Genomic DNA, 26,791 nt, shown 5'->3' with positions numbered 1-26,791 from the left:
GTTTTGGTCATTGCGGCCAGGCAGAACTTCCACATGTTAAATTCTGTCATGGGGCTTGACTGGCTGTGATGGAAATAACAGGAATAAACAGCACTAAAGGAGGCTAAACTTAAAATGCTCTGCAGCTGAGCACTGGAGTGGTGTAACAGGATATTTATCAGCTCTGTGAAGTGGTAAAGAAATGGAGATTTTTGCATCTGAAGAGGCCTCTGAGAAATGTCAGTAGGAGTGAGCAAAATTGGGTGATTGTATTGCCTGTGGCAGCTAAAAGGTAGAATAAGCATAAATTATATATGTACAAGAGAAGAGGAGAATCTGAATTACTCATAGGGATTAATAGCCATACATCATCTTCTGGAGGTCATGCTTTTGTGTCCTTTATGTAGGCTGGATCCATAGAAAAGAAGATTGAAAACCATGTGAATGCAATTTTTTTTTAAAGCTTGAAATCCAGAACAGCCTCCCAAAAAGTTTCACATGTACTGCTACCAATTAGCAAGCAGAACTTAATTTTTAATCTCTGTTGATAACTACTGGACTCAAAACTTCAGTCTAGAAATGAAACGGCTGTGGCTGGTGAAACCAACCATGAATTGCCCAGTCTTCTCAAGGAAAAAAAGCAATGGCTGGTTCATTGACTGCCCCTTCACGTGGATGACAATTAATTCTAAATAGGTTACAGAAAAATATTGGAAACAAAAAAATAATAAAACAGGTGCCATGCTGTCGTAGGTCCTTTGGGTTACCTGATTTCATAGCATCTGAAGGAAAACAATGAAAAGAAAGTGATGATAAAAAACAATTTGTGGGGGTTAAAAATAAATAAATAAGGGTTGTTTAGTTACCAGAAGGGATTTGTAAGGTGCAATGTGACAGTCATAGAAAGTACTAAATAGCATCTGGATGGTCAATAGACCTTTTCTCTTTGCTTTTAGACCATGAAACCAAAGTTCATATTTCATGAAGCTGAAGTGAACTGAAGAATCAGGGCTCTATTTCTACAGCTGAGAGTTCAACTCAAGCTGTTTGCTACAAGACCTAATTGTTTAAAAATGCTTCAGAGGCTTCTAGAGCAAAGAGCCACTGATGTGAATAACAGAACCACCAGCTAGAGTACCTCCAGCTAAGATTAATCTAATTGATTTAGGAAAGCACTTCCACAGCAAGTATGATGCTGTCTTCCCTTCAGCTTTTTAGAACACATCAATAATGATGCCAAACACAAGATTTATGCTTTTCCTTTGTCCTGGTTTGGGCCAGGATAAAGGTGATTTTCTGTCTTGTACTTTTGCTTTTAGCTCAGTCTCTTGTAAGTAGTTGGACTTGCTGAAATTCCCAGCAAGTTTCTCAGAGTTACTTCTACAGAGTTTCTACAGAGTTACTGCTAGAGACTGGTGTGCAGAGCCAAGGCCACTGCTCAGTTCTGAGGAAAACATAAAGAGGTCCCACCTGCAGCCTCCTTTGGGGAGGAAGGGACAAGAAAGATGCCAGAATTGACCAAACAGAGGATTCCATCCCATACACCTCATCCTCAGGATAAATTTGAGGGATCACAAGGGCCAAGCCATCGATTTCCTGCTTCCAGCTTCCTGCTTCCTGCCCTTCCTGCCTTTCCTGCTTCCCTTCCTTCACCCAGCATCCTGGAAGGATCCCGTCTGTTCACCTGCCTGTGGTTCTGATCCATTCCAGCCTGGATCTGTGTGTTCCTGCCTCCAGTTCCCAACTGCTGCCAACTCCAGGATTCCAGCCTGGACTTTCCCAGAGCTGCCCTGCAGCCTCGGTGGTGATGTGAGAGCTACTGGGGGAAAGGGGGGAGGAACGTGGTATCCATTTTCTTGTATATTTGTATATATTTAGTAATTTTTCCTTTTTATCATTCCTGTTTCATTACAGTTGTGTAGTTTAGTTTCCAACCCATCAGTCTCTCTCCCTTATTCTCTCTCCTTTCTTATCAGGGAGGAGAGAGAGATTAATAGAGAGCATCTGTCACTTGGTTTAATTTCCGGGCCAGTGTTAAACCCTGTCATCCTTAAACCTGAGAGAGCTGACAAACTGACACTCTTCACCTCTTTTATATTTTTTATATATTATTGATTATATTTATATTTTTGCAGAAAGCATTCCTGCACCACAGGCTTGATTTCTGCCAATTTGTGATATTTTGCTTTTGCTTCTATTTTCTCCTTCATTCATTGAAAGATTTCATGTGTTTCCCACAGAGGGGCAGCTGTTCCTTGCCACTCCAAGCAGGATTTTTTAAATATTACCAGAGGAAACATCTCACACCCCCTCACCCTTCATTGGGTATCAGTAAAAATTCAAAGTACATTCTTGCAGCTTGATGTCTGACAGATTTCACTCTTTGCCTTGGAGGCTCTGATATTTGAGCAGTTTTTCATTCTTTTGAGTTTCTAAAATCCCACAGTAACATCTACCAGCATTTCAGCTGACAGCAGTTTTCCCAGCATGATTTAGGAGTATTTCCACTTTCTAGTGCTGATTGATTTTCTCTGAACAGGGACCACTGAGGCTTCAGCTCTTCATTAACCAAAGGCAACTTTGAGAGAAAGCTCAGTTGTGTGCAAACTCCTAAAATGAAACTGTAGATTTTTTTCAAGCAGCCCTTGAGTGCTTTCTGTTGAATAAACAGAAGACAGGTGATCCCTTGGACTCAAAAGACAGAATTTAGGATGTGAGCTGAAACAAGAGGGATTCATACTAAATAGAAGGGAATATTTGCATATGGGGCCAGACAGGGACTGGAACAAGCTGCCCAGGGGGGATATGTGGTCTCCATCCCTGGAGATTTAAAGTGTGACAACATAAAGCCTGGTCTGATGTCATACCCAATCATGCTTGAAGCAGGAAGTTGGGCTGGACATCCCTTCCAACCCAATTTTTCCCTTGATCCTTTATGTATGGGCAAGGAGCAAAAGAGGGTTTTCTCCATCCATCCAGCCAGGCAGCCATCCATCCAAGCATCCATCCAAGCATCCAGCCACCCAGCCAGCCACCCAGCCAGCCAGCCAGCCAGCCAGCCAGCCAGCCAGCCAGCCAGCCAGCCAGCCAGCCAGCCAGCCACCCACCCACCCAACCACCCAACCACCCATCCACCCATCCAGCCATCCAGCCATCCAAGCATCCATCCACCCAACCATCCACCCAACCATCCACCCAACCATCCACCCAACCATCCACCCAACCATCCACCCAACCATCCACCCAACCATCCACCCAACCATCCACCCAACTACCCACCCAACCATCCATCCATCCATCCATCCAGCCAGCCAGCCAGCCACCCACCCACCCACCCACCCAACCACCCATCCAGCCATCCAAGCATCCATCCACCCAACCACCCACACAACCACCCACCCACCCATCCATCCACCCATCCATCCACCCATCCATCCACCCAACCATCCACCCAACCATCCACCCAACCATCCACCCAACCATCCACCCAACCATCCACCCAACCATCCACCCAACCATCCACCCAACCATCCATCCATCCATCCATCCATCCAAGCATCCATCCACCCAACCACCCACCCAACCACCCATCCATCCACCCATCCATCCAGCCATCCAAGCATCCATCCACCCAACCACCCATCCATCCACCCAACCAGCCAGCCAGCCATCCAAGCATCCATCCACCCAACCACCCACCCATCCACCCATCCAGTCACCAGCAGCAACTCAGCAGCTTCCTGCAAACCCCAGCCAGCATTAACCAACCCCTAACAAATCTCCTCCAGGGGCAGGGGAAATACCTCCAGCCTAGTGACAAGAAAACTCTGTGGATCACAAAAACATTTGTGACCAGCACAGTCCAGATGTGCTGAGCCCAGATTTAAATCTGTGTCACTAAAATTCACTGTGCCTTACACTTAAAGCAGGCTGTGCCCTAGCAGAATGCAAAGGATAGGTTATTTTTTTTATTTTATTTTATTTTTTTTTTGTCTCAGAGATGATTTCAAAATATCAAATAGAGAAATTAAATTAGATGGATTTTGCATTCCCATAAAGAAGCAAAAAAAGCAAGATCCAGACAAGGGCTCTTGAAGTCAATGGAAGGATTACATTGGCTTCAATAGAAATTGTCTCAAATACAGTAGTTTTCTGTTTCAAATCTAATAGTTTTTCACGTGCTCTTTTCTCTTTAGTGCTGATAATCTGTCTCTGTGTTGCACAAGATAAATGAAAAACTGAACTTCAAGTGTTTTTTTCTTAATTCTGCAGCTTACTTCTTATATTAATATTTTTTCCTTACACAGAAATAGGCATTTGAAGTTCTTATTGTCAGTGGGAGGAAAAAAAATGTGTTAAGAGCACAGAAATTCATGCAAACTAATTTTTAACCTACCTAGAGCTCTTTGCCTTCTCTTTGTCAAAATAGTCCAAACAATCATGACTGAAAATGAGCATTTTTTTTGTACCCTTGGATATTAGGAATGCTGTGTGAAGGCCAGGAGTCTGCACTGACTGAATATATACAAGGACTGAAGTCTAGAAGCCAGCTGCTACCATTAAAAAAAAAAAAAAAAAAACACAATAAACCCCAAAAACTTCTTGATGAAAACCTAAAAAGTCACGCAAGGATAATTCCAATAACTTCAGTTTACTGAGTAGCTGATTCTCTCAAATATTAAATTATTCTCATTTGCTCATAAGCCTTTTATATATTGCAGAACATACCAGAGCAGAGTCTCAGTTTTTATTAGTTTGTTTTTTTTTTTTTTAAGGCTTAGGCACACCAATGTTTCACATTAATATCAATTCACATTTAGCACAATCATCTACCTGGCACATAACAACAAACTAATGTGACACGAGTAGCCCTGGACAATTTTCATTAAGATTAATATTAGCTGTATAACTTTTCTTAACAGCCATAAAAATGGCAATAAGTTGGAAAATATGTTTCTGCTATGGATTGTTCAAGTTCCCACGAGACATCACTATATCAGAGCACTCAATCACATCTTACATTATCCAGGGATTTCTCCTGATTATGGAAATAAATGTGAAGAAATTCTGATTTTCTCATGTAGGGACCATATTTCCTTCTTAGTTGGTATTGAAATTCACAACTACTACTGGTACATTTGTTGAAGCTTTGGAAGAAGGTAAAATCAATTAATACTGGGGACTGTGCAAACTAGAGATGAATTTGGGGTTTATTTCTATAAGGTCAGCACAGAGCTGACCTCTTCAGGGTACCAACCAAGAAACAGCCTCAATGAAGGAGAGCGGCCGGGCAGGGGGGGACCTGGGAGTCTGGATTGCCAGGAAGCTGAAGAGGAGCCAGCAGTGTGCCCAGGTGGCCAAGAAGGCCAATGGCATCCTGGGCTGGCTCAGGAACAGCGTGGCCAGCAGGTCCAGGGAAGGGATTCTGCCCCTGTGCTCAGCCCTGGGGAGGCCACAGCTTGAGTCCTGTGTCCAGTTCTGGGCCCCTCAGCTCAGGAAGGAGATTGAGGTGCTGGAGCAGGTCCAGAGAAGAGCAAGGAGGCTGGGAAGGGATCCAGCACAAGTCCTGTGAGGAAGGGCTGAGGGAGCTGGGGGTGTTGAGGCTGGAGAAGAGGAGGCTCAGGGGAGACCTCATCACTCTCTCCAACTCCCTGAAAGGAGGTTGGAGCCAGGGGGGGGTTGGGCTCTTTTCCCAGGCAACTCTCAGCAAGACAAGAGGGCACAAGAGGTCTCAAGTTGTGCCAGGGGAGGTTTAGGTTGGCCATGAGAAAGAATTTCTTTCCAGAGAGGGTGATCAGACACTGGAATGGGCTGCCCAGGGAAGGGGTGGATTCTCCATCCCTGGAGATATTTCCAAAGAGCCTGGATGTGGCACTCAGTGCCATGGGCTGGGAACTGCAGCGGGAGTGGATCAAGGGTTGGACTTGATGAGCTCTGAGGTCTCTTCCAACCCAGCCCATTCTATGATTCTATGATTCTAAGTCTCCTGCATCCTCTGTTCCTTTCACCTCATCACTCATTTATCTCTTTAGCTTTTTGTCCCTGACAAACATCCTTCCTAATTTCAAGAAACACCCAAGAAAGGTTCAGTGGTATAAAACCAAAACCACAGCAAGGACCTTTCAAGTTCTTGAGGGATGGAGGTGAAAGAATTTTGGCTTCCCCAGTTCACAGACTCCTCACTTAGATCTCACCAGCTCCCTTCAAAAAGACTTCCAGAGATTTCTGTCACTGCTCTAATGGATGCCCTGACACGACACCACTCTGTGAATCACTGGAATTTTGAAATCCAGGGACTTCAGTAAAATTGGAAATGAGCTGGAGCAGGTGGAGTATCCAATTGTGAGAGGGCTGTAAAAAAAACTTCTTGTGGGTACAGGTTTGTCTGGATCTGGATGCGTTTCCACCAGCCACCGCATCTGACACCCAAGCCACCAAGGTTATTAAGTTCAGAAATAGGATTTCACAGTTCATGGTGCATGACTGGAACAGGAATGGGGAAACTCTGCCTGGTAATAAAGCCCCTGGTGCTAGGTGTGGACAGCAAATGCAGAAAGAAGTGACTGAGGTGAAAAAAAAAAAATTAACTTGCTGATCTTCACACACTTAAACTTGAGCTAATTCACTGACAACCAGAGACAGGTTGCACAGCTAATTTATTGCTGCATGGCTTTTGCTGAGCTGAGTAATTTGTATAGGAATGAGCACCAAGAAATGCACTTTTTAAAAATATTTCTGTCTTTGGCAAGGAGAAAACTCCACGCAGCTGAAATTCACTAATTCTGCTTGAAAGCAAAATAAACTCCTATTTCTCACCAGGATGTCCATGCAAAGGGCACAATAGGTCATTCAATCAGCTCAGCTGTTTCCATGTGCACTCCCTGGAACCTGGTTTGGATGCTCCACTTGGATGTCCAAGAGCATCACTTCCAGTGCCCTGTTCTAGTCTGAAATATCAAAAACCCTAAAATATGCCTACTTTCCATCCAGGGGAACTTACTTAGTCCCATCTCCATCAAGACAAAAAGAATAAATTTCTGCTACAGACTCCAAATAAGGCATGGAGCTAAGTTTGTGGTTTTGCAGTTATTTACCAGATAAAGTTTCAGAATCATCAGCTTCCAGTAGAAGATTTATTTTATTTTTTTTTTTTTACAAATAAACATATGCATGTGGATAGATAGATAACAGATGTCTTAAAAAATTAATTCTTTCCTTCAGGAAAGGCTCAGACTAACATTACAACTTGAAAGGTGCTCTGGTTTTATAGATGTGTGATATTTTAATTATACATTCAAATCTCTCAGTATTCATTGAGGGAACTTCTAAATCTAGAAATCAATAGAATTCCACAGGATTCTGTATAAAAGGAGTGGGTCAATGTTTCAGGCTACGAAAATCATTCCATAAAAATGAAACACCTTTGACAAGAATCTGTACGTGCAATCCCAAATAATATACTTATAAATAATGGGAAATAAAAGAGTCATGCAACCTGTGCTGCATTATTCATGAACCTGAGGTACTCAACAAGTCATTAGGCCTTGTAAAAAAACCAAACAACTTTTTATTTGGTCTATTTTAAATGTTCTTTTTTATCTTATTTATTCAATTTCTTTTATTTTATTTTTTTTTCTCTCCCTCTTTCGTTTTCTCTGCAATTTCAGCTCCTGGGGCTTTGATGTAGAGAGAAAAAAAGCCATAACTACTTCCACCTGATTATTTAGTAGCATGGATTCATATGATACTAATCAGAATCTTATCACCCAGCCATCTAGCACATTTTGGAGCCTTTTCCTTCTGTGTGGCACCAAGAAAATTTTCTACCATGTATGCAAGATAAAACTGCTGTTTTGAAGACCCCACCTCTTCCCCTGTACCTCTGGAGAGTGTCTGGGCACTTGACTCAAGGCTTGGGATTGTAGTACATAGATTTATAGAAATAAGTTTCTGTGATGCTAAACATTATTGTGCCTCTGGTTTCTCTTTACTTTAACAATATTTTTTACCAGGTGCCCATGAAGATCTTGGATTTTCTAGGACTAGAAAACACAAGCAGTTTTATATAGCTCTGGTAATCAAGCTGTCAAAGAAGGCACCAAAAAGATGCTTATTTACAAATAAGCTCAAGAGGAACAAGCTTGTTATTTTACAATTCTATCTCCATTTGGGAACAAATAACTATGAAAATATCTTCAATTTTCTGCTTGTAACAATAGGTGGCAGTAATGATATCTACATTTGTCTGAATGGCCAGTGGTCTTTGGAAAAATTGTGGCAATTTTAACTTAGAGAAAGAGTTGTAGAAGATATTGTTATACCAGGTTACAGAAAATGACCTTTTTTAAAAACTGGACCTTTCACATCTCTGGGTATATTTAGACAGATAAAGTCTTCTATGGCTAAGTTCAGCTTCTTAATTTGCATAGACACAGAATTAGAATAACACCATAAACCACAGAATATTTCATTCTATTATTCTTCCTGAATATCCAATATGATTTTATCACACAGGCAATTATATAGTGGAATAGGGAGGAAAAAAATAGGTGAAGATTCTTATATCTACAAAAGCTTTGTGCAAAAGATTTGTGCAAAGCAGAATGAGATCCTGTACTTTCCCTCCTCTGTTTTGCTCTGTGTAATACTCCAGAGGCTGGGACTAGAAAGTGCCACAGTGGCCATAAAAATGGGTTTTTACATTACAAAGCCCACATTATGTTATCCAAGATACCCCTTTCAGTGGTTATTTTCCAAGTGAATATTAACTGACATTCCAAAGAAAACACATTTTTCAGCAAAATGCTTCCCCAAGTCACAGGGAGGAGTCACACGGAATGATAATTTCATGGCCATTGACATCTTTTCTGTGTTGTAGCAACAAGGACTGCTGAGAACCTTGTGTAGGAGTTCAAGGGTCACATCCTGACAGGTGAATCAGCTTTTAAAAACAGCAGATATCTCTGATACCCATGGGAAATGCACGACTCCTTGGACCCTACCTGCTGTGTGGCATTTGGAAAGGATTCAGCAGGAAAGCTCCTACATTGCAATAGTGATGCTTCTTTCCATGATCCCATCAGAGATCTTTAGGCTAGGAATAACCATAGAATCCCAGAATGGTTGAGTTGGAAGGGACCTCAAAGCTCCTCCAGTCCCAGCCCCCTGCATGGGCAGGGACACCTCCCACCAGCCCAGGTTGCTCCAAGCCCCATCCAACCTGGACTTGGACACTTCCAAGGAAAGGACATCAACAGCCTCCCTAGGCAAACTCTTTCAGCATTTTACTACCCTCATGGTGAAGATTTTTTTTCCTAATATCTAACCTAAATCTACCCTCTTTCAGTTAAAACCACCACCCCTTGACCCTCTCTGGTGAAATAAAGGGGAGAAGGAACTCAGCATGCACTCTGCCAGCAATTGCACGAGCATCAGGCTCCTTTCAGTCAAAGGCCTGGGCTCCCTTCCAATTTACACAGGCAGAAATCCATGCGTGAAACTAAATGAGAGAAGAAATTGATGGAATTTGTCTTCTGCTTGAGGATAAACCTCAGGGAAGGGTTGTTACTTGTAAGTGCATTTGGCTTCACCTGTTGTGGAAAGGCAGTGTGTGAAAAGGTGGGGTGTTCAGCAATGGCTGAAATTCATATTAGCTGCTCCTTTGGTTTTCACTGCATGGGATACAGAGTAGATCCATCCAGCTGTGTCACACCCCCAATAGCTTGCTCAGCTTCCCAGACTCCAAAAGAAAATATACAGAACCCCAGACACACACAGGTGCTTGTTAACCACTCATTGTAGTGTGTGTTACCACACAATATCCCCACATTTTTCCTTTAAAGCCCCCAAAAATGCATAAAAATTCATCAAGCAGTTGGTAGAACAGCAGTATCCACTATGATAATACCACTTTTTGTGACAACTCTCTCCTTCATCCATACCAAAATGTAATTAAATAAAGTCCACAGGGGCTGCAATTAAAGTTCAGCTCAGTGGACTTCCCATGCAGGCCAAGGGAGGTGACAGCTTATTCCAAAGGTTTCCATGAGTGCCTGGGCAGTCATCCCTTCAAAGCAGCAGTGAAGTTTCCCATTTAGCACATTTTCTGCTTCAGTCTCAGCAGTCTGGTGGAGGAGGGGGAAGGAGCAGCAAGCAGAAAGCAACCACACGATGCTGCCTTGATGACTCTGATCTGAAACCCCACATCAGATTTTCCATCCCCCTCATCATTGCCATCCTCTCCTGCCAGCTCATTCCCATGACTTGAGAACCACAGGGGAAAGTATTTGGGGTTTTTATTCCTCAAGCTGACCACCTCTGACCCCATCATATACACAAGCAGGACACAGCACAGAGAGGAGGATGAGTGTGTTCTACAGTCCAGTGAGCTTTGATGTCCTGCATGTGCTTCCCCTCCTGGGTGGTTTTAGAGCTTTAATAAATGTACAAGTGAGCTGCAGAAGAGCAGGATGGGAGGTGCAGAGTCTGTGGCTGAAAAGAAAAAGTGTATTTTGGAACTCATTAAAAAATCCCAACCTACTACTACCTGAAATGTCAGTGGCAGCTGGCAGGACTTCTAAAATCCACCAACAGATGGATTAATGCTGTGAAACAGAGGGGAAAATATCTGATTTTATGTTGCATTTGCCTTCTCCAACCAATCTTTAAGTCTCATGATGCTCTCCTAGCTCCAGCCTCACCTACCTTGGAAAGTAATGCAGTCAATTCCTTCTAAGAATAGCTTTGGATGCTTTTAAGAAGGAAGATTTACACAGAAACTTAGAGAAAATAAATACATATATCCCTGTTTTAGGCAGATGAGACTCAGCAGGCTCAACCTCACTCAAACCACGACTCATACCCCAGCTCACCACCTTTTAAAGTCTCCTTGTCCTAAGAGATGCCAACAAAACATTGCTTGGGATCAAAGAACCAAGAGCTTCAACACTTCTTGAGGAGTCTGAGCAAGGAATGAAAAATTTGGAAATATTACCTGAGTTCACAGATAGCAGCAGCATCCTGGTTAAGATTAATAGTGTCCTTCTTGGAGAGAACCAGGGTAAAAGTATCCTACATCCACGTGGACCTGAGACTACAGCTGTGGGAGCTGAGCCTATGAGGAGGAGGGGGTGGGTGGGGTGACCCAAATGGGCCAATCACAGCACCCAAGCCCATGGAGCTCAGTATCAAATGGTTCCTCAGAGAGCTCTCTGCTGCTTTCTCTGGTTGGGGTTGGGTTTGTTTTGCCATCTCCTGCTGCTGCTCTTCCTGGAGCTTTGTTTTTCCTCTCCGGAGAACTTCAGGTACTGGAAGGCCCCTGTAAGGTCTCCTCAGAGCCTTTGCTTTATAATTTCAGTGCAAGAAGTTTCTGTAACTGCAGTTTCTCTACAGAAAGTGTATTTTAAACCCACCTTCAGCCATACTATAATTCTTGACTGGTTGTCACAGTTTTAGCCAATAACAAGGTGACAGATGTTCTCTGTTATCCTCCCCTCCCCTCCCAGAAGATGAAAAGGAGAATAAGGGAGAAACTTAAAGGTTGGGAAAAAATCCTAGAACAGGTTTAACAAAGAAGTGATAAGAATGGTGATGGGGAATTACAAATGTATATAAATATGGAACCCCCAACCCTCAGTTGGTAATTACTTCCCAACCAGAAAAGCCCCAAACTGGACACAGCAGCAGATGAGGGTGCCCAAATTCAGGGTCCCAGTGACAGTCCCCAAAAACCTGGGAGTGGCAACTCCTCCTTCTTGGGGAGGTGACCTCTCCTGGGGAATGAATTATGAAAGACAGCCCAGAATGAGACAATCAATGAGTCAAATTATTGTAAAGTGTTATCACAAAAGCACAGGCAGGTATTTAAGCCTCTTGCAGGAGTCACTCTCCTGGTGCTCGTTGTCTTGTTTGATGCCACCTCCCACCATGAAGAACACAACCCTCCATACATGAGAAATTCTGTTCTACTTAAAATACCTTGCATGCCTAAGGATTTTTTTATTCTTCCCATCAAATCAAACATCCTGTGACATGAAAACCTCTGTCTTCTAGCTGGGCAAGGTTAGGAGGAGGATGTTTGAGGATGGAGCCCAGGTTTTCCTCACTTCCCACCAGGCCAGCACAAGCCCAGCTGCCCATGGCCTCCAGAGAACTTGGCCCTGCCACAAAAAGCTGCTTTGGTACCACTGGAGCCACATTTCATCTGGGGAGATAAAGTCTTGTGTGATGGAAGGACACTGGTGACCAAGTCTGGTGACCATTCTTCTGATTAACCAAAGTGTTACTGGTTTGATGGTTCAAAAAGCTGAGTGACTAAGGCTGAAAATTTTAATTTCTCAGCTTTAGATCTCGGATATTTTCTATTCTTTTGTGACACTGTATCTTCCAAAAGCAAATATTAAACACTAATAAAGTAAAAGGCTGTTGGCTGAAAAGGGACATCCTGAGCTATAACCTCATAACTCTTAGTTTCAGAAGTAGAGGTACCTGGGGACTCAGGGAAATAAACTGGTACTTTAATTATTGTTATGTATCCATATGCTAGTGCATTTGTCTTCGTTGGGGCCCATCTGTAGAGCTTTTCTGTGCTCAGGTAGGTTTGCAGAAGAAAGCTGAAGGAACACCATCAGGGGAAAATTCTGCAGCTTCTCAAATTAAGAGGCAAACTCTGAATCTCTGTAGATTTTCAGGGCAGAGCTCTCAATAACTAATGCACTTAATTAACAGAAAAGCTGAGAAATGCAGCACTCTGGCAATTGTTGTTGATTTGAGGTAATAAGTCATTTATTGGTTATTGGCTTGCATTCAACACAGACCTCTGCAGCTCACTGAGTGGACCTATTGATCTGATTTTCCGAAAGAAAAATCAGGATAGCAAATCCAAGACTGCATTTCCACACACCAGCACCTTTTCTAAAAATGCACAAAGTCCTGTTTTTATGCCAGACTGTTAATTCCCACCTGCAAAACCCTGAGCAAGGTTTTTCACAGCTGGTGAATCAAGCACTTTGACCCAAACATCGACTGAGAAAGAGGGATCCAAAACCACTCAGCCTTCAGCTAGCCCTGCCCCTCTGACCTGGAATTCATATCCTGGCATTGATCCCCTATTTTCCTTCTTTCTGCACCTCTCCCAGCTTCATGGTGCCTCTTTCCCACATTCTCTGTGGTCACTGGGACTTGCAGGGGTTTCCCTCTTCACAGCAATTTCCCCTTGCCCATACCCCACTCTGCATCCTTTTCTATCTCAGTTCTCCCAGTTCCCCTTTAACCATCTCCTGCATATTTTATGCAGGGAAATTATGTCCTTTTTTCTTCCTGGCACCCACAAGTCCATCCCTCTTACCACCAATTTTCTTGCTGATGGTTCTCCAAAGTATTCAGCTGGATGAAAATTCAGCCACATTCACTGAAGGTCCAGCCTGTGGTCATGGGCCAGACATTCAGCATAAAACTGTCTGACCAGTGTGGGTTTTTTTTTTTCTGACACTGCTAAAATTTGATGCTTTTTGTGCCATTGTTTTTCATGTAGTGTTTTTTAACAATCATGAAACCTTTCATCATTCCAGTTCCATCACATGTGATTTGGTGCTGAATGGAAACAACTACAGAGAAAGAAGAGATTTTCAGCACTGTCAGTTCTTAATAAAAATCTAACAAAGTTTCAGGGCTGAAGAACAACAGAGAAAAACATGGTTTGAATCTCAGATTGCTTACAATCTCACCTAAACATGACAGCAAAGACAGTCTCTATGTACAGAAAAAGGACCCACAGTTTTATCATAAGAAACTCATATTTATCTCTTAAAGTACTCATGGTCACAATTAATTTCCAAAACTTAAAAGAAAAACAAGTGTGAAATGAGCAGTAAGAGTATCACTGAAATAATCTGTGCCACTGTAACATGATTAGACACAGAATAGATGTTATGAAAGGGGAAAAAAAAATTGAGAAGCTCCAGCCTGGTGCTGTTTTCATCATTAGATTAGAAAGCAACTCCTCTGCATTCAGAACAGCAGCAAAGCTCCATGTATATAACAAGTTGAATAAATAAACCACTGAATAAAAACCAGGAGCCCCTGGAGAGAGGTTATTTCTTGTTCTTGTTAGTCTGACTGTAAAGATGCTTTTGATCATCAGCAGAAATGACCAAATTCAGGAAAATCTAACTTCATACATTTTGGTTCAATAAAAATCCAATGCCTACCCATGTTCCCACCTTGCAAGGTCTTTGGCACCAGTGCTAAGGTCTTTTCTTGCTGGCTTCAGCTCTACCTGTGCAAAAGCAGCTCAAGTTCTGGCTCCTCTGCTGGAGGAAAGTGCCATTGCCCACCTTGGGCCAGGAGGAAATTCCTCCAGGGATGAGGGAACACTTTGGGAGGAGCAGAAACTCATCACTAGGACTGTCAGAGAATCAAGGAATGTTTAGGTTGGAAGAGACCTCCAAGATCATCCAGTCCAACACCATAATCTAACTACTAAACCATGTCCTTAAGGACCAGGTGCTGTTTTCATCATTAGATTAGAAAGCAACTCCTCTGCATTCAGAACAGCAGCAAAGCTCCATGTATATAACAAGATGAATAAATAAACCACTGAATAAAAACCAGGAGCCTACCTGTGCAAAAGCAGCCCAAGTTCTGGCTCCTCTGCTGGAGGAAAGTGCCATGTCCACCTTGGGCCAGGAGGAAATTCCTCCAGGGATGAGGGAACACTTTGAGAGGAGCAGAAACTCATCACTAGGACTGTCAGAGAATCAAAGAATGTTTAGGTTGGAAGAGACCTCCAAGATCATCCAGTCCAACACCATAATCTAACTACTAAAGCATGTCCTTAAGGACCAGGTCCAAAAGCCTTTTCAGTGCCTCCAGGGATGGTGACACACAGCATCAAAGCTTGGAGCTCTTGGGCTTTCTCCTCTGTAAAACCCATCCAGGGGAGCTGGGACAGGAGGATATAGAAATCTTTTAAAATAACCTTGAGGGAATGCCCTGAGGAGCTTTCAGAAAAAGATTGAGAGGAAAAAATGCAAGAAGACAAGAAAGTAACTTCAGGAGAACAAAAATTTGTGGTAATCTTTACATTGATGCCCACTGGATTATTTGTTTTAAAAGATGAAACTGTCAGATGATCAGTGTTACAACTCCCAATCCTTCTCATCCCTCTTTATAGCTGCTAAGCCAAAAAATTATACAAAGCAGGCCACATCTCACCTGAAATACCAAAGTTGTACTGAAAGCTGTTGAATGTATTTCCAAGGCATGAAGGAAGCTTAAATTGTAATATCCTTTAATGAAATGCCTTCTACCACACAATGAAAAAGCTGCTCAGCTCCTGAGGTATAAAAGAAGACTGAAGTCATGAAGAAATGATGTAAATGTGCACTTTTTTTCCCTTAAGTCTGTGTGATTCTGCCATGCATTAAAATAAAACTTACAATGTAAGGAAATCTCCATGGGAATGATAGAATATCTTATGAATGCATTGCTCATCCAAGCTGAACAAATGCTGCAACCATTAAAACAGAAAAAAAACCACCCAGAAACAGGAGAAAGAAGCACTCATCCAGATGTTGCTTTTGGCTTACACTTTGCTCAGCCTGAAGCTTAATTTTTTCCATAGTTCCTTGCTCCTTGTACATCCTTTAATCAAAGATGGAAAGGGAAGGGAAGGGAAGGGAAGGGAAGGGAAGGGAAGGGAAGGGAAGGGAAGGGAAGGGAAGGGAAGGGAAGGGAAGGGAAGGGAAGGAAAGGAAAGGAAAGGAAAGGAAAGGAAAGGAAAGGAAAGGAAAGGAAAGGAAAGGAAAGGAAAGGAAAGGAAAGGAAAGGAAAGGAAAGGAAAGGAAAGGAAAGGAAAGGAAAGGAAAGGAAAGGAAAGGGAAGGGAAGGAAAGGAAAGGAAAGGAAAGGAAAGGAAAGGAAAGGAAAGGAAAGGAAAGGAAAGGAGAAAGAGGAAAGGAAAAGGAAAAGGAGAAAGAGGAAAGAGGAAAGAGGAAAGAAAAAGGAAAAGGAAAAGGAAAAGGAGGAAAAGGAAGACTTGAGTGCACTGCATGGGAATCTGCCACATAGGCAGGTGACAGCAGCTGATTTAGGCTGAAACCAGAAACTAGAACCAAGTCATTATAGCCCCAGGAGATGTAAGGATGGGATTAAGGAAGCTAGAAAATGACAGATAGAGATGAAAAACCCAAACCAATGGTAAACTCCCTGCCACAGGGACTGGAAAGTGGGAAACTAGAAGATGGAACAGAAAACCTGGTGTCTAATATCTACATGGACTTTCTATGTTCCCTTTGAGCAAAAAGACTTTGCTGACCCCAGGGGACCTGCTTGCATCTCCAGGATCTTGGCTGTCACAGCCACTGCAGCAGGAAAATTGATGGCAGGGTAATTCCCTGGAAGGTTTTTCTTGCCCATTTTCAAAAAGATTTGTACCTCTTGATGTGGGTCTGAATTTGCCAGGGTCTCAGTTTCCCTGCATTTTCTCCTCTCCCTGTATATTTAGCCATGAGCAGCATGAAGTCCTGATTCTCTCTTTGGTCTCTATGGAAATGCTTTATCTTGCTTCAAAAAAAGATGTGTTTTCCAGTATGGAGCCACAACTTGAAGCTGGACACCTATGAGTCCACAATAAGGGTATTGCAATTTTAGAGTTTTAGAAAACACAAGGCTTTTCATGTTTGTTTGTTTGGTTGCACCTAAACACCAGTGAGATGAGAAAGGATTCAAGCATTAAATTGGTGTGTAAAAATCAGAATTCAGATAAAACTCTTTGGCATTCTTCCTAGTTGCATTATAGAAGAATGAACAAGGGTTAATACGTAACTTTGTCTTCCAGATGCATGTCCTACTCTCCTCTCTGTCTGTATCATATCTACTCTTGCCTGGGTGTCAACAGAGGAACAATAAACCCCAAAACCAGCTGTAATCACAGAAATTTTGTCTTCTAGTGAAGCACACTTGGTCTCTAAAGGTGTCTACAGCACAAAGAGACCCTTTGGATGGGGTCATTTAAGATTGTCTTTGGCCACTGGGAGTTTGTCACCTAAGGGATGACAGTTGGCCAAGTTCATCTGACAGCTCAGTTCAAATTCTAAAGGATGTGGGGCCTGTGAGATGACTTTTAGTTGGTTAAACAAAATATTTCCTGTAAGCACAGCCTCACATCTTGGCACTATTAAGGAGAAGGAAAGAAAGGGCCAAGAATCTGTTTCAACTGCTCACTTGAAAACTGGAAGGAGCCAAGCAGCCCTTTGCTGACTGAACTGAGCATCCCTCAGCAATGGGGTAGGAAAGGAGTGAGGTTGTGTTTGGTGCCTTCTGGTATTCCTGAGTGATGAAGACAGAGTTTATTATGCCCACAATAAATTATTATATCCATTCCAGTAGCAGGACTGAAGCACCCAATGGAGCATCCCACGTCCCAGAGTATTCCCTGTGCCTCTTCCCCAGGCAGTTTTACTTCATTAGTAATCTCTGGGTATTGAAATCTCAGTGTGCTTCCAAACCAAGTTCATTAATTTGAAGTATGTCATCTGGCATATCAAATAGCTTTTTCTTTTGACTGTTGCCAAACAGAAGTAAAATTAATTTGTTCTTGTAGGTAGAGAACTCTGTTCAAAAGTTGAAAGGCTTGTTCTCTATATTTTCATCTCTTGTGATACCTAATTTTTTTTATTTTTTTTTAAGGACACCACTGACATTTAAATGCCTTTTGTGCCTGGATTTTGTGAATCACTTTCTTTTTTGCAGAGTGCTGGTTCATAAGCATTCAGCAGGCTTTCTGGGCTTCGTGGCTTGCCTGGTGTTTTTTTCTGGGGCTGGTTTTGCTCAGTGCCTCTGATCAGTCCTTGGAAACAAGGTGGGCATGAACTTGTTTAAAGAACAAAATCCAGAGGCAAACAGAGACCTGGGAGGACAAATTAAGAAAATTCTAGGGACAGTCCTCTTGACCTGTCACAACCTTTGGTAATGCTTATGAAAAGCAGTCATGTTATTATTACTTTTCTAACATTTATTATACTTCAGTCTCTACTATGTTTTTTTCCTTCATCTGCACATACTTATTAAGGAGAGAAGACAACTGCATGAGCTGAAATCCCTAAAGAACTGTGTCCTTTTAGTATGTCTTGGTAAATCATGGGTTGGCACTGTTATGCCTGTGACACCTGTAAGAAACAACAAAGGGCAAATTCTCCATATTCAAACAATTTCCAAACCTATTTACTGCTTCCATACTAAACAGAGAGTGCTGTGAAGGGAACATTCTGTATTAGCTTGTTCTTTTGGTGTATGTTACCACAAGTGAGACTTAGGAGACACATTTTAGAGTCCAATCATTTAGTCAGATTTTCTTATTTCACCAAACTTCTGGACAGCTTGAAAAGCCCAGTGGCAGTGACAAAGAGGAATCTCCTACACTGTAGCCAAGAAATGCTGGGTGAAAAGATCTTCTTACCCAGCTGGTAGCAGCAAGACATCTTTATCCTGCACTGGATCAGCTGCAGCTTTCAGGGAAAAAAATTAATGCTTGATTTACCACCATTTTCCATCAGCTTTTGTCCATCCTTTCCTACAAGGATGGTGAGACCCTGGCCAAGGTTGTGGCTGCCCCATCCCTGGCAGTGTCCAAGTCCAGGTTGGAAGGGGCTTGGAGCAACCTGGGCTGGTGGGAGGTGTCTAAATTCTGGAGTCCCCAATATGGACCTCCTTGAGTGTGTCCAGAGAAGAGACACAAAAATAAGAGATGTGGAGCATCTTCCCTACAAAGCCAGGCTGAGAAAGTTGGGGTTGTTCAGCCTGGAGAAGAGGAGGCTCCAGGGAGACCTTGGAGTGGCTTTCCAGTACCTGGAGGAGTCCTACAGGAAAGCTGGGGGAGGGTTTTTGCCAGGGGTGTGTAGTGAGAGAACAAGGAGCAGTGGTTTCAAACTTAAAGAGGGGAGATTTAGGTGAGACAGCAAGAAAAAATTCTTTCCTATGAGGGTGGTGGGACCCTGGCAGAGGTTGCCCAATGATTTTGTGGCTGCCCCATCCCTGGAAATGTCTCAGGTTGGATGGGGCTTGGAGCAGCCTGGGCTGGTGGGAGGTGTCCCTGCCCATGCAGGGGGTTGGGACTGGAGGAGCTTTAAGGTCCCTTCCAACCCAAACCATTCCATGATCATTCTTGCACTTCTGCTGAGCAGCTGTTTGGAGATGGAAGAAGTGCTGGTGCTGCTCTTGGATGCCAAGCTCTACAAATAAACACTGCTCATCCAACAATTACTCAAAATTTTTAAAAAAATGTAGCTAAAATACTATTTCAGCTGGGGCTGTGGGGAAATAGAGTTTTGGGAAGTAGTTGTTACCTGTGACCAACCAGTTTCAGATATCTTAAGTAAGTTAAGTGAAAAATTTGCCCAGAATATCTCCATATAAGAGCTTGAAACTTACAGCTTTGCTTTTTAAAGTTTTTATCATTCTGGCTGAACATTTATGTAAATGCAAATGTTTACAACAGAGCTGCAAAGGAGACACATGGTGCAGCATTCCTTATTCTGCCATAACCAATAAATCCACTTTTGCAGGATTGTGCGTGACAAATAGGGATTTACATACATGGACCTGATTAATAAAAATGATAATTTTCATAAGCACAGCAGAAGAGTAGTAGGGTTTTACACTATTTTTTTTTTACACTATTTATGGCTGAAGTTTTCCCTTCAGAAGCAGTATTTCTACTGCTGATTTGATTGCCACCACATTAGCAAACACAGAGTCACTGCTACAGCACTGTTCTGGACTTTCCATCCATTCCTACACACCTGATAATTCCTGTCCCACTCATTCCCCTTTCCTTTCATAGCAGACTCCTGGGGCTGCAAGTTAATCTTGGGAAAAAAAAAATGTTCTGTTCTGTTGCAGGATGCAATGGTAATGGAAACCTGAAGATATTTCATCCACATCTGTAAATACTGAGGAGAAGTTAAGCTCCTGACTCACACATCATAAATTCAATTCTTTTTAATACAGCAATTTGAAAATTCACCTCCCCAGACTGATGAATCACTCAAGAACTCTTTGTAGCACAGACAAAATTCAGTGTGTGTGTGTGTGGGGGGGGAGTTCTCAATGACTCTGAGACTCAGTAACCTTTTTATTTTTCCTTTTACTTTTGCTGCCACTGCACTCACACAGATGTGAAAGATCTATGTGCAGTTTGGGAGTGTGTGAATCCTGACTGGAAAGACTGGGTCTTCCCAGTCTTATATATAAGACTTATACATATATACTGGTCTTCCCAGTATAATATATATATTATTATATAATAATATTTCTGAGATCTGCTACCACAAACTATGGACACCAACCAGCTCCTTGACCTCATCTCTGACCAAAGTGGTGTGGAAAGTCATTTTGCCTTGGAAAGTAATGGTTACACATCTCCTCCCTGCATCCTTGCTGGCCCAGCTCCTAAACCCATTTAAATCAGCACCAGGCTCTTGGTGCTCCAGAGATTTATGGCAGCTGAAGTCCCATCCCTGGCAATTCTATTCCAGCTGGTGGCAGAATGTGGTGGGACTCTCCTGGCTAAATAACATCTTCACTAGACTGGGGGTCGTTTGGGATTTTATGGCTATGGTTGGAAAGGCTTCTTGTGTTAAAGATGGGGGATTTGGGCAGTAGGCAGTGAAGTGGGAGAGTGTCAGGTTTTAGGTCTGCCAGCTTCCAAAGAAACATCTATAGCACAGTGCTGTCCTGAACCAGATTCTTTATCCCCTAAAATGATAATAACAGAGCCACAGAATTGTTGTGGTTGCAAAGGACCTCTAAGATCACTGAGTATAACCCAGAAAAAACCATCATGCCCAATAAAGGATGTCCTGAAGTGCCTCAGCTACGTTGGGTTTGAGCACCTGCAAGGCTGGTGACTCCACCACCTCCCTGGGCAGCCCCTTCCAGCCCCTGACTGCCCTCTCAACAGAGAAATTCTCCTTCATCTCTAGTCTAAACATCTCCTGGTGCAACTTCAGGCTATTTCTTCTATTTCTTCAGGCTATTTCTTCTATTTCTTCAGGCTATTTCTTCTAGTCCTGCCACTACTTACTTGAGAGAAGAGGCCAGAACTCCCCTCCCTTCAACCTCTTTTTAGGTAGTTGTGGAGAGGTAACCAAGGTTGTCCCAGCTAACCAGCCAGAAAGACTCATCCCAGGCCAAGAAAGAGGTATTTTCACATGTCTAATATTGGGGAAATCTTTGGTGTAGAGTCAAGGCAAAAACCAACTCCAGAATGAGCCCAAAAATGGAGCCAACAACCAACTCCAGACCTCCAGACCTTCCCCTGCCTTGGTGCAAATCAACTCCTGGTTGATTCAGTTCTGTTACTCCATCCTACAACCAGTGCAGAAGAGAAAATAGAGGAATATCAAGTGCTTACTAGTCCTGGTTAAATAATATAGAAGAGAATTCAGTGTCTTGGACCATGGCAATGCAGACAATGTCACAAAAAAACCTGAACAACCACAATGAGTTTGATCCAGTCATTCCATCTCTCACCTTTCCCAGGCTTTTCTGTGAGACACTTTTACCTCTCAGGCTTGTAGCAAAAATACAAGTTTTGATTACCAGCTGGCTCCTCTTAGGAATATTTTGACAGCCTATTTGCATAAAATGTCTCAGCAGTAAAATGAAGGAGAAAAAGCCCACTCATCAATTTGTTTTTCACCAAGAATATTGCCCAAGGCAGAGAAACAAAGGTCAGCTGAGATTCTGGGCTCCACTTTTAAAACAGTCACTGAGAGGAAGAAGACACGTGCAAAATACATGGAAATGCACCCAAATAATTACAGTTTGCTAAGAATAGAAAAAGTAAGATATTGCTTGCAACATTTGTGGGATTTTTAATCCCAAGCAAAACAAGATTTCCCTGAATTTTATTCAGTAATACAGAACACCCACCAGAAAGTCAGACCTTACTTTTTATGGGTTCTTTATTGCAAAATCATGGGGCAGCCCTGATAGGGGTTGGGATGAAAACTCTCAATGTATTTGGAGGAATGTTTTTATATTTTGGAGGAATGTTTTTATATTAGGCACTGGAAGATCTATGGTACAGTTTAGTTGAGTTTGGGCCATGAAACTCACATCCAGAAAGGTACTCACTCACTCAGAAAGGTACAAAACTAATTATTTTTGAATTCAGAACACTGCAAATCAGAGAGGAAAATCCTGAATTTAGCCTTAAATAGTAAAAGGGAGAATCAAGCTCATCAGTTTATAATTTCACAGTTGCTTTTTTGACATAAAAAGAGAACTTACCCTGCAGCTTCAGTTAAATTCCAAATTGTTTAAGGTAAACAAACAGACCCTGATGCTTGCCACCTTTTTTTGATACTATGATACTACTGCCTGCTGTAAAACAGTAAAAAGAACAGATTGTTTTAATCTAAGAAGTGCAAAAAGGATGCACCATCTCTCCCTGTTCAAATTTATTTCCACTATTTCTCTTCTTTCCCCACCTTTCTTCCTCCTTCTGACCTACATGCAGATTCTGCAAGTTAACAAATTGTTCTTTAATCTCAACCCCAGTTTTTTTGCCCCTTCCCTGATGGGGGAAGGTGTTGTACTGGATTACATTTTTGTCTGCAGGAACATGGGGGGCACTGGAGTACTGAAAATAAATTAAAAGCAGCCAGGAGACTGTTAGGGGTTGTGCTTAGTGTTTAAAGGCCATAATAAAAAAACATGCAGCAAAATATGAGATCAAAACAAGAATAGGGCAGTGTGAGAAAGTTTTGGGGCTACAAAAGAAAACACTAAAAAAATCTGTTCACAGGCAAACTCCACCCTTGGATAATGATGAAAACTTTTCACAGGTATCGAATAAAGAAAACCCTGTAATCACCTATGTGATGAAATTCTTCAGCTCTGCCAGAAGCCCACCCCTCCAGGGGAATTCCCTCACCTGTGGATGATGTGGTACCTCTGCAAATAATCCAGGGAGAGAGCCAGCTCACAAATGTACAGCTTCACAGTCCCTTCACTGAAGTGGACGTTCTGCTGCAAGTGGTAACGCAGGTCACCTCCAAGTAAGAGATCCACCACCATGAACATGTCCTCCTCATCTTGAAAGGAATACCTGGAAGAAAAGAGTCAGGGCTGAGATCTCAAGGATAGTGGTGAAGCCACAGCTATGCCCTGGGGTTTGTTCTCTCTCAGTAGATCTTGATTTGCAGCCCATGATGTGCTCCGAAGGCAGACGCTGATTTCTCACTCCCTGAGGTCCCATCCTGCAACTGGACTTGGGTTGTGGTTGAACTCTTCCTATTCAAAGCAAGTAGAGTCACAGAAAAACAGAAAGTGAGGGCTCAGAAGGGACCTCAAAAGATGATTGAGTCCAAACCCCCTGCCAGAGCAGGGTCACCTTCAGCAGGTCACACAGGATGGCATCCAGGTGGGGTTTGAATGTCTCCAGAGAAGGAGACTCCACAACCTCCCTGGACAGCCTGTGCCAGGGCTCTGTCACCCTCCCAGTAAAAAAAATGTTATTATTTTATTTTATTTTATTTTATTTTATTTTATTTTATTTTATTTTATTTTATATGGAACCTCCTATGCTCAACTTCATAACCTATCACTGGCCATAATTACGAAGAACCTGGCACCATCCTTCTGGCTGAAACTGCTGCAGTGCTGCTCTCATGATTGTTTTAACACAGTTTTACACCTGGAAGTTGATCAACCAGGACTTAAAAAATACCTTTCAAGTTGATATATCTAATTTTCTAACCACACCCTCATTCAGTTGACAAAATGGCTCACTGAATAGCATCCATAAAATGGAAGGCCTTGAAACACACTTGGTATTCACACACACACAACTGTAGCTCAGTGCCTCTGGGAAGTCTCCTGGCAGGCTCAAGAGTTGGTCTCCAAGGGGTATTTTCCAGATTCAGTAAATATATACAATGTTCTATTAGCTGAGTGTTTTTTCCAGCTTGCAGTCTAGCTCCAAAGTCAACAAGAAATAAAACTCTAATTTTACTGCCTGACAATACAGATTTATTTTTTTTTTCAGCCTGCATCTTATATCTTCTAAAATGACAAAGTCTTCATGGTTACTGACTGAACTCTTCTGGACTGTTTCCCAGAACTGCCTGTTGAAACTCTGAGGACCAAATTGTGATTTAAATCCTGTAAATCCCAAACTGTAGCCAGCCAGTGTGTAGTGTAGATAGAGGGCTGGGCAAGCAGGAATTTCCATGTGTTTGCACTTACCTGGGCTACCATTACCCTGTTTATTTTTGATCTGAATAAAGTAACAGAAACTCTCTGGTTTTCACTGTGGGATGCAACTGTCCCAGCTAAATTATTGCAAATTTTCCAGTTTGGGCTGGTGACTGCCTTATTACCAACATGAAATCATTCTTCTTAAAATTGCCCAGAAGTCATTTTGATGTGATGTGATGTTGGCCTGTGCCTGTTGTGTGTATGAACTCCTGAGAGGTGATCCCAAATTCCCCTCCCATCCCTTTTCCTCCTAGGAAGTTCATAATATCCATTTGCTGTAGCTGTGATTAACTTCTCCTGCCCCATAAAATACAAGCTAAGGCAATGTGAAAAAAACCAGTGGACTTCCAGAAAAATCTGTGCCCAGGCAAGAAAAATACTTTCTTATTCTTTCTGAGCAGAGTCCTGAGAAGTGTCTGGGGTACCATGCTCTTCTATTGCCTTCCTGCCTGCCTGCCAAATGGCAAGAAGGGAAAATCACTTTATTTGCATTCAGCCTTCTGCTCAGCAAGTCAAATCTCTGAAGCAAAACAGTTAAAGGAGGTGACACAGGGTCTGCTCACCTCCACAGACTTCAAATTTCATAATGCACACGTTAAAAAAAAAAAAAAAGTGAAGGCTTCAATTATATTCAAATTACTCTGAATGTTGAGCATACTGAGCCTGAAGCAATTGCAAAAGAAAAGCTTAAATATGGAGTTATATTTAAGGTTTTTCTTTCTTTTTTGACACTGCTGTTATTTTAAATGAAGTAGTAACACTGAGCAGATGTAATGAGAGATGTTATTTTTTCCTTCACTTGCTCCTGGGGTTAAAAAAAAAAAATGCAGATTTTTGTCTGGTTTCTTTTTATATACATTTAAAAAAAAAAAAAAAATCAAAAAAGTCATTTCTTGAGTGATTCAGCCACCATGAGACAGAGAGTGAAGGCAAAGAGTGGCTGCTCTCAACTTGCTTTTATTCAATGCCTACTGGGAATTTCTGGGAAACTCATGAGTGTGTTTCCCACTGTACCTATGAATGCTCAGTCTAGACAAAAAGAGCCATCAGAATAACCCAGAAATAAAGAAAATCTTGTCCCAGAAATCTTGTCCAAAACCAGAGGAATGATAACACTTGGTGGAACTGGGTTTTCCCTCCATGCCTGGCTTTTGTTGATGCATTCTGGTTTCCTGCTCTGGGGAGTGGTGGGGTCTTTGCAGATGCAAAATTTTGGTCCAGCAATCCTTGTGGATGAACTGGAAAGAGATGGTTGCTCTCTTTTGTTTCATTATGTTAGGAAATAATACCCTTGGCATGGAAGAGCATGACCACAGTCACAGTAGGGGGGTTAAGTGGGATTTCTCCTTACACTCCATGGCCAAGGAAAAGTGAATGATTGGTCTCCTTCCTCTCAGATAAACATTTTAAAGTTGTCCTGGTTTGGGCCAGGATAGAGGTGATTTTCTGTCTTGTACTTTTGCTTTTAGCTCAGTCTCTTGTAAGTAGCTGCACTTGCTGAAATTACCAGCAAGTTTCTCAGACAGTGTGTGTTTCTAGGACTGATCACACTTGATGTTTAGAGTTACTGCTAGAGACTGGTGTGCAGAGCCAAGGCCACTGCTCAGCTCTGAGGAAAACATAAAGAGGTCCCACCTGCAGCCTCCTTTGGGGAGGAAGGGACAAGATAGATGCCAGAACTGACCAAACAGAGGATTCCATCCCATACACCTCATCCTCAGGATAAATTTGAGGGATCACAAGGGCCAAGCCATCGATTTCCTGCTTCCAGCTTCCTGCTTCCTGCCCTTCCTGCCTTTCCTGCTTCCCTTCCTTCACCTGGCATCCTGGAAGGATTCCATCCATTTGTCTGCTTGTGCTCATGATCCATTCCAGCCTGGATCTGTGTGTTCCTGCCTCCAGTTCCCAACTGCTGCTGACTCCAGGATTCCAGCCTGGACTTTCCCAGAGCTGCCCTGCAGCCTTGGTGGTGATGTGAGAGCTACTGGGGGAAAGGGGGGAGGAATGTGGTATCCATTTTCTTGTATATTTGTATAGATTTAGTAATTTTTCCTATTTATCATTCCTGTTTCATTAAAGTTGTGTAGTTTAGTTTCCAACCCATCAGTCTCTCTCCCTTATTCTCTCTCCTTTCTTATCAGGGAGGAGAGAGAGATTAATAGAGAGCGTCTGGTACTCGGTTTAATTGCCAGGCCAGTGTTAAACCTTGACAAAAGTGCAATCCCTACAAAGAGAATCACAAGGCTTTCAGATATGACTCTACTGGTAGACCAAAATGTTTTGAAGTCAAAAAGACCAAAAAAGAAAAAAACAAAACCCCTGTGTTTTCCCAGCCCAGTCAAACCAGTTGGGTCAAGCTGTGTGGATGGCATTTCTCTGACTGTTTGGATCAGCCCACATTGCCATTCAAAGTATTGCAATCAAGACCATTCCAAGAGATTTTCTGAATTTGTCCCAGTAAAATTATGTGTCTAAAGAAGTGCTTGGCCATGGCAAACAGCAGAAAGGCTCTGGAGCTGATGGACATTCCACCAAGTGGCTCCTGCAGC

General features: G+C 42.4%; 1 protein-coding gene across 1 annotated transcript in view; it reads right to left on the bottom strand.

Moving 5' to 3' along the window:
* STK32B (serine/threonine kinase 32B) overlaps positions 1 to 26,791 on the bottom strand; it is a 125,412-nt gene that overhangs the window by 35,519 nt on the left and 63,102 nt on the right. Inside the window, exon 4 of the mRNA XM_071744281.1 lies at positions 22,918 to 23,091. Coding sequence (XP_071600382.1) covers positions 22,918 to 23,091 — 174 coding nt within the window. The remainder of the gene's footprint in view (positions 1 to 22,917; positions 23,092 to 26,791) is intronic.

Source organism: Heliangelus exortis, chromosome 4 (genome assembly GCF_036169615.1).
Source record: "Heliangelus exortis chromosome 4, bHelExo1.hap1, whole genome shotgun sequence".
Classification (NCBI taxonomy): Eukaryota; Metazoa; Chordata; class Aves; order Apodiformes; family Trochilidae; genus Heliangelus; species Heliangelus exortis.
The sequence above is the reverse complement of the archived record's forward strand: the minus strand, read 5'-3'. Positions and strand labels throughout refer to the sequence as shown.